This window comes from Dermochelys coriacea, chromosome 4 (genome assembly GCF_009764565.3).
Source record: "Dermochelys coriacea isolate rDerCor1 chromosome 4, rDerCor1.pri.v4, whole genome shotgun sequence".
Lineage (NCBI taxonomy): Eukaryota > Metazoa > Chordata > Testudines > Dermochelyidae > Dermochelys > Dermochelys coriacea.
The window spans coordinates 117961540-117974862 of NC_050071.1; the positions used below are offsets into that span (position 1 = coordinate 117961540).

The window sequence follows — 13323 nt, forward strand, 5'->3', positions numbered from 1 at the left end:
GCCCTCCTGATATCTTTCCTACATGCCCGAGCAATATTTTTATACTCTTCCCTGGTCATATGTCCAACCTTCCACTTCTTGTAAGCTTCTTTTTTATGTTTAAGATCCGCTAGGATTTCACCATTAAGCCAAGCTGGTCGCCTGCCATATTTACTATTCTTTCGACTCATCGGGATGGTTTGTCCCTGTAACCTCAACAGGGATTCCTTGAAATACAGCCAGCTCTCCTGGACTCCCTTCCCTTTCATGTTAGTCCCCCAGGGGATCCTGGCCATCTGTTCCCTGAGGGAGTCAAAGTCTGCTTTCCTGAAGTCCAGGGTCCGTATCCTGCTGCTTACCTTTCTTCCCTGCGTCAGGATCCTGAACTCAACCAACTCATGGTCACTGCCTCCCAGATTCCCATCCACTTTTGCTTCTCCCACTAATTCTACCCGGTTTGTGAGCAGCAGGTCAAGAAAAGCGCTCCCCCTAGTTGGCTCCCCTAGCACTTGCACCAGGAAATTGTCCCCTACGCTTTCCAAAAACTTCCTGGATTGTCTATGCACCGCTGTATTGCTCTCCCAGCAGATATCAGGAAAATTAAAGTCCCCCATGAGAATCAGGGCATGCGATCTAGTAGCTTCCGTGAGTTGCCGGAAGAAAGCCTCATCCACCTCATCCCCCTGGTCCGGTGGTCTATAGCAGACTCCCACCATGACATCACTCTTGTTGCACACACTTCTAAACTTAATCCAGAGACACTCAGGTTTTTCCACAGTTTCGTACCGGAGCTCTGAGCAGTCATACTGCTCCCTTACATACAGTGCTACTCCCCCACCTTTTCTGCCCTGCCTGTCCTTCCTGAACAGTTTATAACCATCCATGACTGTACTCCAGTCATGTGAGTTATCCCACCAAGTCTCTGTTATTCCAATCACGTCATAATTCCTTGACATCACCAGGACCTCCAGTTCTCCCTGCTTGTTTCCAAGGCTTTGTGCATTTGTATATAAGCACTTGAGATAACCTGTTGATCGCCCCTCATTCCCAGTATGAGGCAGGAGCCCTCCCCTCACAGACATTCCTGCCTGTGCTTCCTCCCGGTATCCCGCTTTCCCACTTACCTCAGGGCTTTGGTCTCCTTCCCCCGGTGAACCTAGTTTAAAGCCCTCCTCACTAGGTTAGCCAGCCTGCTGGCAAAGATGTTCTTCCCTCTCTTCGTAAGATGGAGCCCGTCTCTGCCCAGCACTCCTCCTTCATGGAACACCATCCCATGGTCAAAGAATCCAAAGCCTTCTCTCCGACACCACCTGCGTAGCCATTCGTTGACCTCCACGATTCGACGGTCCCTACCCAGGCCTTTTCCTTCCACGGGGAGGATGGACGAGAACACCACTTGCGCCTCCAACTCCTTTATCCTTCTTCCCAGAGCCACGTAGTCCGCAGTGATCCGCTCAAGGTCATTCTTGGCAGTATCATTGGTGCCCACGTGGAGAAGCAGGAAGGGGTAGCGATCCGAGGGCTTGATGAGTCTCGGCAGTCTCTCCGTCACATCACGAATCTTAGCCCCTGGCAAGCAGCAGACTTCTCAGTTTTCCCGGTCAGGGCGGCAGATAGATGACTCAGTCCCCCGGAGGAGAGAGTCCCCGACCACCACCACCCGCCTTCTCCTCTTGGGAGTGGTGGTCGTGGAACCCCCAACCTCAGGACATCGCATCTCATGCCTCCCAACCAGCGGGGTCTCCTTCTGCTTTCTCCCCCCAGACATATCATCTGGTCCACTCTCCGCAATGGTACCTGTGGAGAGAACATGAAAGCGGTTAGTTACCTGTGTCTGTGTTACTGGAACCCGGACATTCCGCTTACCTCTTCTGGAGGTCACATGTTGCCAAGCTTCTTCACTGGCCTCTTGGCTCCTCTGTGCAACCTGCTCTATATCTTTAGAGCTTTGTGCCCCTAGAAGGCTATCCTGAGTTTGGTCCAGAAAATCCTCAGTCTCTCGTATACAACGCAGGGTCGTTGCCTGTTGCTCCAGACCTTCAATCTTCTCTTCCAATATGGAGACCAGCTTGCACTTTGTACAGACAAAGTCGCTTCTGTCCTGTGGAAGAAAGACAAACATGGCACATCCAGTGCAGGTCACAACAGCTGAACCCCCCCCCCCCCCCCCCTTCCATATCACCTACCTACTATGAGCTTCCTCAGAGACGTTGGCAAGATGTAAGCCTCACTGGGCTCACTCCAGGCGAACTCCCAGGCAAACTCCTGGGAGTTTATGTCTATGTACAAGTTCATTAACTTATTATAAATGGTCCTTTTAGCTATAGTGAATGCTTTGTATGTGCATCAGCATTAGGAGTGAACTGTGGAATTCTTAATTTTGGTTTTTGCCCTTTACAAGTTCTCTAAGCTGTAAATATGGTGTCAAATTCTCTGCCTTTAAAATGAAATTCTGCCACTGGTGTGTGTGTCTGTGTGTGTCTCTCTCTGTCTGTCTTTCTCTCTCACTCATGCACACAAAAAGGTTCTCATTTTCCTTGTTGCTGGCCTGATCTCTCAGTGCTGTAAACTGAACTGCAGCTTTCACTGCAGCAGCTTAGCAGGGAAAGAATGCTGATTCTCAAACTCTTCTTGTGTAAAGATTCTGTGAAAACTTTGAGAGTCTACACTAAACGACGCCCTTGCTGCCTCATCTGGCTTCTTGGCAGAAACTATAATTTATTTTTGATACTGTTGTATAAACAAGGACACAAACCTACATTAATGCCATGCTCCATTAGAGAATTGATGATGATAGTCAGATGAAAGGACAAAAATCAATAAAGGAAACTTTAAAGATGGTAAGTGTTGGAGAATAAATATTAATAAACTACAAGTACTTTAAAAATCTCTTTAAAGAAAATTACATAACACTTTCATGGTGGCTATATTGACAAGTAGGAAACGTTTTAACTTGAATTCAGGCACCTAACTTGTCGTCTTATTTATTTTTAAATAAGTTCCCAACCTGTTTGGTTGAGAATAAAACCTTCCAAATGTGAACACATGCCAGATTGACTTCCGGAGTCTGCAAGATGAAGTCTGCTCCAGGCTGGAATCCTGGCTCCAGCAAAGTTCCTGAATAGCCACACAGCACTGCCAAGATCTCACAGGCAGGGTTATGGCTGTAGAACCACTCCATGGCTTTGGATCTAACCTCGGATCTCCAGGTCCTTTGCAGAGGTTCTGCCAGCTTTTTCCTTAAAGCTGAGCTGTGCACAGGGAGGTTCCATGAAGCCAGGTTCCACAGAACATTGGGTGTGCATATTCTTTGTACATACTCTCGGCTCCTAAATAGAAGAGCCACTATGGACCTGCTATGAGAGCGCACTCGTACAGCCATGTTGAATGGGGCACAACTCTGCAAAAATCTGAGTGGGACCACCTAAATCCTCTCTGCCATTTTGAAAGATAAAATGGAGAGTCTTGAATTTGGGGGAAGTTTTCAGTGATTCTTCTCTCCCCCCCCCCCCCCATGCATATCCCAAGCTTTGCACATATCTTTTTGAGCACAGAGCGGTAGGGTGCAGCCTTATAAAATAGTCTGTATGAAAGGCATGGTTTTTCCTGGCTTTCAGTCCATGTGTTTGTCAAACTGATTCCTTTTAAAATATTGTGTGGGGTGTCCCCCTGCCCCAAACCCAGCACTCTTGGGTTTGTTCTATGCTGATACTTCACTTTGCCCAAGTGCCCGTCTACTTTATTCTTGTTAATAGGCAGGGCATTGGACATATAAAATTCCACTCTGAGGGACTCTGAACAGTAGTGTGTGAGGTCCGTTCTTCCCCCCCCCCCCCCCCCCCCCCACTGAGATCAGTGCTGCATTTTTCCTCAGTTGTGGTCTGGTTGGAGAAGCTGCTGCTAAGCACAGATCATTATTAAGTGAGTGTGCTAGCAGGGGCATCTGAGCCATCGTCCATCCTACCACATACTCAAACACTGAGTATCAAAAGTCTTCCCCTGAAACTTTTTTTGGGGCATAACTTATAAGTAACTTACCACTCCACTGAACACAGATCAAAATTATACATTTAACCTTTAACCTCCTTTTTTTTTTTGTTTAGGAACAAAACTTTTTTTTAAATTTGAAGCAATTGTGCATTAAGTCTTAAATATCACTATGAGAAACATCTGTGCCTGCATTTTCTCCCTAGATATTGCTGAGCTGAATTGCATAACCTGGAGCACAGAGGCCTGCACACTTCTTATGCTAGTGTTCCTACCATTGCTAGTATAGCAGTAGAGAAATAACAAAATGCTAACGTAGATGTTGTTGTCGTCAAGTGATACTTCAGTGGGAAGGGTACAGGACTGGGACTTGGGAATAATGGGTTTGAATCCAGGTTCAATAACAAACTTCTAGGTGTTCTTCCAAAAAAAAAAAAAAAAACCCACTTAATCCACCTGGTGCCTCTTTCCCTATCTGTAAAATAGGGATAATAAATCCCTACCTCACGTTATGGGTGTTGTGAGGGACCAGATACTGTATTGAAGAGGACCCCAGAACTTTAAATACACAAGCCTGAATTCTGCTGGGTGGAATAGATTAATATGCAAACTCTTTCAAACTGCCTTTTTTAAAGGCCTAATCTATTTTGTGCGTTTTTTATATTACAAAAGACTAACGCTGTCTGAATTACAAAATATTCTTCTTGTGATATTCCCCTCTGGTGTTATCTGGACCGGTGATCTGCTAGGTCACTCCAATCCTTGACTCTGGGAGCCAGCCTTACCCTGCTCTGCTGTGAGAACCCCACTCCTGGGCTGTTCATGCGCAACCTCTGGCATGTAAGCTGCTCCTTGGATTGTGCAACCTAATGACACTAGTCAATATCACCAGTCCCAGACACATCCCTAGAAACCTTAGTCTTGCAGTGCCCAGTTATGTCCGCTGGACGTTGCAAGCTTCTGAGAGTTTGTCAATTTAACAATGAAATTGATATCCCAGGCTTGTTATCCCAAGGGGAATCTCTGACACTTCAAACCAAATGCACTGATTCAAATAGAATAAACAAATGTATTAACTATAAAGATCGATTTCAAGTGACTATAAATCAAAACATAAGTCAGATTTGGTCAAATGAAATAAACAAAATGCATTCTCAGCTGATCTTAACAAACTTAGATACTTCTCACCACAGGCTGGCTGGTTGCTCTTCAGCCAGGGTCTCCCCTTTGATCAGCACTTCAGTTGCTTGGTGTGTGGTGTCTGTAGATGTAGGCAGAAGAGAGAGCGCATGGCAAATGTCTGTCCCTTTTATCAAAAAAACAATGACTGTGGCACCTTAAAGACCAAACATTTATTTGGGCATAAGCTTTCATGGGTTTAAAAAAAATCCACTTCTTCCATGCCTCTGAAGAAGTGGGTTTTTTACCAACGAAAGCTTATGCCCAAATAAATGTTTGGTCTTTAAGGTGCCACCAGACTCCTTGCTGTTTCTGTGAATACAGACTAATAAGGCTACTCTTCTGATACTCTCCGTTTTATCATGGCCTTTCTTCCCTCTTGGCATTGTGCTTCCCCCCAGAACCCCCTTCAGAGTCAGGTAAGCATTACCTCATTGCAGTTCCAAAGGAAGAGGGATGACTCCCTCGAGAGTCTTAACTTTTGTTGCTGCCTAGGCCAACGTCCTTTGTTCCTGTGAGGCTGGCCTGGGTTTGTCCCATACCTGCCCTGATGAGGTGTTAACTGCCTCTCTGTTCTTGGAAAGCTTTTTGCCTGTGCTTGCTTTAAGCCATGAAGATACATTTTCAGCCTTATAACTATATACATGAAATTATAACCTATAACGTTACTGTAACAATTACTATAACAACCATGCTTAGTGCATCATTAGCCTTCCAAAGACGCCCAACATGGCAAACTTTGCATTGGATACCACACAATCATTTTATAAAAATGAACATGCAGTTGTAGGGTGTTCCCCCAAGATACAGAGCGTCCCATCTTGTGACTACCAATACCACAGTATTTCCTCTGAATTGAAGCGTGTTCCACACCTCTCTAGTATTCTGAAGAGGTGGTAATTGATTCAAGGCAATCGACAATGCATGCTCAGAATATTAAGCATAAATGAGACCTCTGGTCTAAAAAAGATAAACTTGTATCCCTTGCCTGTCATTACATTTCTGTTGTTGAATAATGGGATTGACCAAGCAGGCCAGGGCTCAAACCACCATCCCAGCTCAGCCATCTGCTTGGAAATGTCTGCAATGTGGAAGAGTCTGTGGTTCTGGAATAGGCCTCCTCAGCTATCAGCAGACTCTCATAACTTTAAATTGTCTTTCCTGGATTGTCCATCATCCTCAGTTTCGAGGGATCACCAACGATTGTTGAATGCACTTATTTGACCTTTAGGTAGCAATCCAGCTTTTAAACTTCGTACATGTGCATTTTAAGTTCTGTATGCACAGAGTAGGCCAGGTATTTATGCTTGTGGTTGGAGACCTACAGGGTCATATTTGCACAAATGCCTGATTCTCATTCACACAGCAGATCTGTTCCTACCTCAGACGCACCTGTAATCATCAATTCTGCATGCTGAACTTTGAATATATGATTTTAAAGAGCTCCAATTTCTAATGCTTATTGGATTCAGTTTTATTTAGGAATCTTAGTCTTTATAATGGCATATGATGGTAGGTTTTTAGCACTAGCAATCAGTAAGGCTGAAAATTTTTACTGTGACAGATTGCTGAGACGTGACTATTTGATACTTGCTGGAACAGTGATACTTATGTACTATTGTGTTATGGCAGATGTCTCTGGAAAGCTTAGAATTTGGGATACCACACAGAAGGAACACCTACTGAAGTATGAATATCAGCCATTTGCAGGAAAAATAAAAGATATTGCCTGGACTGAAGACAGCAAGAGGCTTGCCGCTGTGGGGGAAGGCAGGGAGAAGTGAGTAATTCTCAATCTACTGTAAACTATTGTGTCCTAACAAAATCAGTGATGGAGAAAGCTCTCAGCTCCTCTAAGAGAAATGTGTGTTGCACTCCTTGTTTAGACTTCTAGATTCATGTTTAGTAGCAACATTCTTTACATAGCATTTGACAGCTGCGGAACTGTGTGTAGCTTATTCACTGGGGAAGCAGAATCCCATTAAAATAGACCTTTCTAGAGCATACTACCTTTTTTTTCCCCCTTCCTTAAATGGTAGCAATTCAAGATTAGGGAGACAAGTGGGTGAGATGGACCAATAAAAGATACTGCCTCCCCCACTATGTCTCGCTAATTCTCGGACCGACATGGTTACAACACTGCATACAATCAATTCAAGATTGCCTGTTTTGTTCAGAGGGTATGGTGGTTTTCTTGTTTTTTGGAGGAGGGGGGGTTGTTTAGCAGGGAGAACCGCAGGGATCTTAAATTTTAATGTTATACAAAATGTGTTGTTGGGGAGAGAGAATCACACTTTTATATTTGCATGTTCCACATGAGCACAACTAGATTTGGGAGGCAGTTAAGTGCAATAAGAACATAATTCACCACCAGTTGCATCTTGTCTGTCAGGCTAGAGGTGCCTGTTGTATAGCTTCAATCAGATACATGTGTACGCTTGCTAGTACAAAAGGTTGGCAGACCTGTGAAGATGGGGACCAAATCCAGCAAGAGTGGCATCCAGGCATAGGCCGTATACTGTATCTTAAGACTAATTACTGTTCTGAACAAGTGGTTGGTACAGTAGAACCTCAGTTATGGACACCTTGGGAATGGAGGTTGTTCGCAACTCTGAACAAGACATTACCAACTTCAACCACTGGGGGGGGGTTGCAACTGCAGGATGGGGAGTTCAGGGTTCCAGGCAAGGGTGTGGAGAGGTCAGGACTTCTGACCTGTTGGAGCATCAGAGCAGGGCATTGGACGCAGAGGGAGCACTGGGGCTCAGGGCTTCAGCTCTGCAGCTCTATCCCTGGTCTCTGTCCCATGGGAGGGTGCCCCATGGCTCTACTCCCAGTTTCAGCAGGGAGCACAACAGGGGTTTAGCTATGTGGGGAGCGCTGGGGCTGAAGCTGGAAATGGAGCAGTGTGGCTGAAACTACAGCTCTCCCCCCTCCCTCTTTCTTCTCCTCCTCCCCCCCAAAAGCCCTGAGCCCTAGTGTTCCCCGCAGGGCAGAAGCACCAAATCTTTTTTTTTTTTCCCTTTCCTCCCCACCCCCACCCCCCGATGCCCAAGGGCAGTACAGCATTGGCTGTGTTTTTGTCGCTGCTGCTGCTGCCTGACTGGTGTCTGGTTGATCATAGAATCATAGAATATCAGGGTTGGAAGGGACCCCAGAAGGTCATCTAGTCCAACCCCCTGCTCAAAGCAGGACCAAGTCCCAGTTAAATCATCCTAGCCAGGGCTTTGTCAAGCCTGACCTTAAAAACCTCTAAGGAAGGAGATTCTACCACCTCCCTAGGTAACGCATTCCAGTGTTTCACCACCCTCTTAGTGAAAAAGTTTTTCCTAATATCCAATCTAAACCTCCCCCATTGCAACTTGAGACCATTACTCCTCGTTCTGTCATCTGCTACCATTGAGAACAGTCTAGAGCCATCCTCTTTGAAACCCCCTTTCAGGTAGTTGAAAGCAGCTATCAAATCCCCCCTCATTCTTCTCTTCTGCAGACTAAACAATCCCAGCTCCCTCAGCCTCTCCTCATAAGTCATGTGCTCTAGACCCCTAATCATTTTTGTTGCCCTTCGCTGTACTCTTTCCAATTTATCCACATCCTTCTTGTAGTGTGGGGCCCAAAACTGGACACAGTACTCCAGATGAGGCCTCACCAGTGTCGAATAGAGGGGAACGATCACGTCCCTCGATCTGCTCGCTATGCCCCTACTTATACATCCCAAAATGCCATTGGCCTTCTTGGCAACAAGGGCACACTGCTGACTCATATCCAGCTTCTCGTCCACTGTCACCCCTAGGTCCTTTTCCGCAGAACTGCTGCCGAGCCATTCGGTCCCTAGTCTGTAGCGGTGCATTGGATTCTTCCATCCTAAGTGCAGGACCCTGCACTTATCCTTATTGAACCTCAATTCAATATCCTTATTGATCGGTAAATCCGTAACTCTGGAGTTCATATCTTTTGAGATTCTACTGTATATTGACTCCTAACTTAATGCTTTGGGGAGACACCTCCTGCATTAGTTTGTTTTGCTAATGTCTCAAGGGTTGGTACTGAAGAAACGTGTATGGTGTCTTGCATATCAACGTTCCTATTTTTGTTTCTTTTAAAATGCCTAGAAGTGTTTGTTTAAAAAAAAAAACACACACTTAAGAAATAATAGAGCAAAGTTATTAAGGTTTCCTAACGAATCGTATTGCATTTCTAGAAAATCTAGCTTCATTTTAGAAACTTGCTGAAATGATTGTCATCTAGAGCTTGTTTAACTACATTACTCTGGCAGTGAGTATTTTTTACTCTTTTAAAAAGACGAGCTGACAAAGGAATTTTCATGTGTTCTAATAAAACTTGTTTTGTTAACGCATTGTGGTTACAGACTAACTCTTTGGGTTTTTTGTTTTGTTTTTTTTTTTTTTTTTTTACAGACTAACTCTCTTTTTTTTTTTGGGGATTTTTTTCAAATGTCCATGAAATAGTAACTGCCAGTGCTATGGTATGCTAAGATTTGTCTTCTCGTCACTCAGTAGTTCGTGTCCCTCTCCTGCGGTTCACTGAACTGTGTCACTAAGACATTCCAAGAAATTATTTTGGAGATCTCTAAGTGTTGTTCAGCATAGGTGAAGTACTAATTACTTCACTAACATCTTTCAGATACTTACAGGACTTTTAAAGCAATAATCAACTGTTCTGGCCTAAATCGCGTGGTTAGGGCCCTGCCAAATTCACCGTGAAAAATACGTCACAGACCGTGAAATCTGGTCTCTTGTGCGCTTTTACCCTATACTATACAGATCTCATAGGGGAGACCAGCATTTCTCAAATTGGGGGACCTGACCCAAAAGGGAGTTTTAGGGGGGTTGCAAGGTTATTTGGGGGGGGTGCAGTATTACCACCCTTATTTCTGCGCTGCCTTCAGAGCTGGTCGGCCAGAGAGCAGTGGCTGGGCGCCCAACTCTAAAGGCAGCCCCTCGCTAGCAGCAGCATAGAAGTAAGGGTGGCAATACCATACTACGCCACCCCTACGTCTGTGCTGTTGCCTTCAGACCTGGGTGGCTGGAGTGTGGTGGCTGCTGACTGAGGGCCCAACTCTGCAGGCAGCAGTGAAGAAGGTAAGGGTGGCAATACCATACCATATCCTCCTGTCTTCTGTGCCGCTGCTGGCGGTAGCGTTGCCTTCAGAGTTGGGCAGCTGGAGAGCGGCAGCTGGTGGCCGGGAGCCCAGCACCAGCAGCAGCAGCGCAGAAGTAAGGGTAGCAGTACTGCAACCACCCCTACAATGACTTTGCCTGCCCCCCTCACCCTTCTTTTTGAGTCAGTAACCCCTACAATTACAACATAGCTAAAATAATGAAATTTACAATTTTTAAAATCCTATGACTGTGAAATAGACCAAAATGGATGGTGAATTTGACCCAACATATGATGGACTTGATGCTGTTTTATATTCCAGTCTTCCATACTATCCATTATCTGTTTTGTAGCAACTGTTCACCTGGGATATCAACTTGCTCCTCTCGGTAAGCTTTAAGTAGTTGATCCCTTAAAATGAGATCCAAGGGATACTTTTAGTTTAAAAAGCTTTGTATATTTGCTTCTCTGCTTGATACATGTGGCAGATGTCATCCTCTTCTGAGTTTTTGGACTCTGTCTCCTAGACAAAGGACTTGAATATCCTTTAGGGAAAAATGCTGCACTTGCATGAGATTAACTAGATGACCTAATTTCTATTGTGTGCGTGCACTCAATATGCAGATTACTGATGCTCAAGGAATTAGCCTTCATGTCATTTTTATTTTATGGACTGTGTGTATTGTGTCATCTTTAAATAGATTTGGAGCAGTGTTCCTATGGGATACTGGTTCTTCAGTCGGAGAGATCTCTGGGCACAACAAGGTGATCAACAGCGTGGATATAAAACAAACAAGGCCCTATCGTATAGTAACTGGCAGTGATGACAATTGTGGTGCTTTCTTTGAGGGACCGCCATTCAAATTCAAGTTTACAATAAGCGTGAGTCTAACTTGCTTTTCTTCTTCTGCACCTAAGTTCAGTTATGTCTGTGTTAATTCGTATGGATGTATACTTAAAAGTCTTCACAGTTATCCAGTACATTTTAGTTTTTTGTGATACAGCTCATTGCCATAACAAAATCTTGGTTTCCAGTTTAAAATCTATTTAGCATTGAGTAACTTTTTAAAACCCATGTTTGAAGATAATTGAAGGTCTAGCTCAAACTCAGAAAAACAAAATAAATGATGGGTTAGAAAGGAAACTCTAGACTAGTTCTTCAAAAGAATATAATTTTAAGTTTAGTGTCATCTCAGATCTGTTTCTGTGCTGGCTTTCATTACCCTTTTGTGGGTTTGTAGGAAGTGTAACTGGAAACAATTTTCAGTATCCCATCTTGAGGAGCAGTTTGTTTCCTTCATTTTTAGTGCAATTTCAAAAGATTCTACCACGTTTCTTAACAATAATTTCAGCAGTGCCCAGTTTAGGGGCGGGGGGAGCTGTGGCGGGGGAGGGGTTTGGAATCTTCACATCTCCTTTAAAGGATGTAGATTCTCAATCCTAAACAGGAATTAGGCATCCAAATCCCTTGAGGCAGCTTTGAAAATGTTAGCCTAGATCTCGAAAAATCACTCCTGGTTATTAAACTTGAAGTTACAAATCTAACTTTTATCCTTTGCTGTTACTTTCTATCTGGACAATGAAAATAACAAGTCAGCTTTAATTTCTGGTTTGTGTTACACTAGTGCAATGTGAAAACTTCCAAAAACAAACCAAATACTGTAATGACTATATCCAAACCATTCATATTATGTCATCCCTTAGGGAGTCTCTTGGCCTTATTTCTTGGGGTCTATCTTCTTCTGGGTAGGCCTTGCCACTTGGCGCTGTTGCAGATGAAGTCCCTACCATACTAGTAGGTCTTCTTGAAAAGTTAAACCTGGTGATTAATTTTAAGGCAATTGGAAACCTATTGTTTGCATGTTGCTTAAGTTGACTTTAAACCTTAAGTGCTTTTTAGTCCTTTTTCCATTCCAGACTTCGCAACCGAACAGTTTACAGGGCCACATTCAGTTTTATTCATAGATACTAAGGTCAGAAGGGACCATTCTGATCATCTAGTCCGACCTCCTGCACAGCGCAGGCCACAGAATCTCACCCACTCACTTCTATGAAAACCTCACCTATGTCTGAGCTATTGAAGTCCTTAAATCATGGTTTAAAGACTTCAAGGAGCAGAGAAGCCTCCCTCAAGTCACCCATGCTACAGAAGAAGGCGAAAAACCTCCAGGACCTCTCCAATCTGCCCTGGAGGAAAATTCCTTCCCAACCCCAACTATGGCGATCAGCTAAACCCTGAGCATATGGGCAAGATTCACCAGCCAGATACTATAGAAAATTCTTTCCTGGGTAACTCAGATCCCATCCATCTAATATCCCATCTCAAGGGATTAGGCCTATTTACCCTGAAAAAATCAATTACTTACCAAAATCCCATTATCCCATCATACCATCTCCTCCATAAACTTATCGAGTAGAATCTTAAAACCAGATAGATCTTTTGCCCCCACTGTTTCCCTTGGAAGGCTATTCCAAAACTTCACTCCTCTGACGGTTAGAAACCTTCGTCTAATTTCAAGTCTAAACTTCCTGGTGGCCAGTTTATACCCATTTGTTCTTATGTCCACATTGGTGCTGAGCTGAAATAATTCCTCTCCCTCTCCTATATTTATTCCTCTGATATATTTATAAAGAGCAATCATATCTCCCCTCAACCTTCTTTTAGTTAGGCTAAAGAAGCCAAGCTCCTTAAGTCTCCTTTCATAAGACAAGTATTCCATTCCTCGGATCATCCTAGTAGCCCTTCTCTGTATCTGCTCCCAGTTTGAATTCATCCTTTTTAAACATGGGAGACCAGAACTGCACACAGTATTCTAGGTGAAGTCTCACCAGTGCCTAGTATAATGGTACTAAAACCTCCTTATCTCTACTGGAAATGCCTCTCCTGATGCATCCCAAAACCGCATTAGCTTTTTTCACAGCCATATCACATTGGCAGCTCATAGTCATCCTATGATCAACCAATACTCCAAGGTCCTTCTCCTCTTCCGTTACTTCTAATTGATGCGTCCCCAACTTGTAACTAAAATTCTTGTTGTTAATCCCTAAATGCATAAC

General features: G+C 44.1%; 1 protein-coding gene across 1 annotated transcript in view; it reads left to right on the top strand.

Annotated features, from left to right (window-relative positions):
• Nucleotides 1–13323, top strand: part of WDR1 (WD repeat domain 1) — a 36924-nt gene that overhangs the window by 9342 nt on the left and 14259 nt on the right. The window contains exons 4-5 of the mRNA XM_038399245.2: nt 6778–6925; nt 10968–11148. Of these exons, the coding sequence (XP_038255173.1) occupies nt 6778–6925; nt 10968–11148 (329 nt within the window). The remainder of the gene's footprint in view (nt 1–6777; nt 6926–10967; nt 11149–13323) is intronic.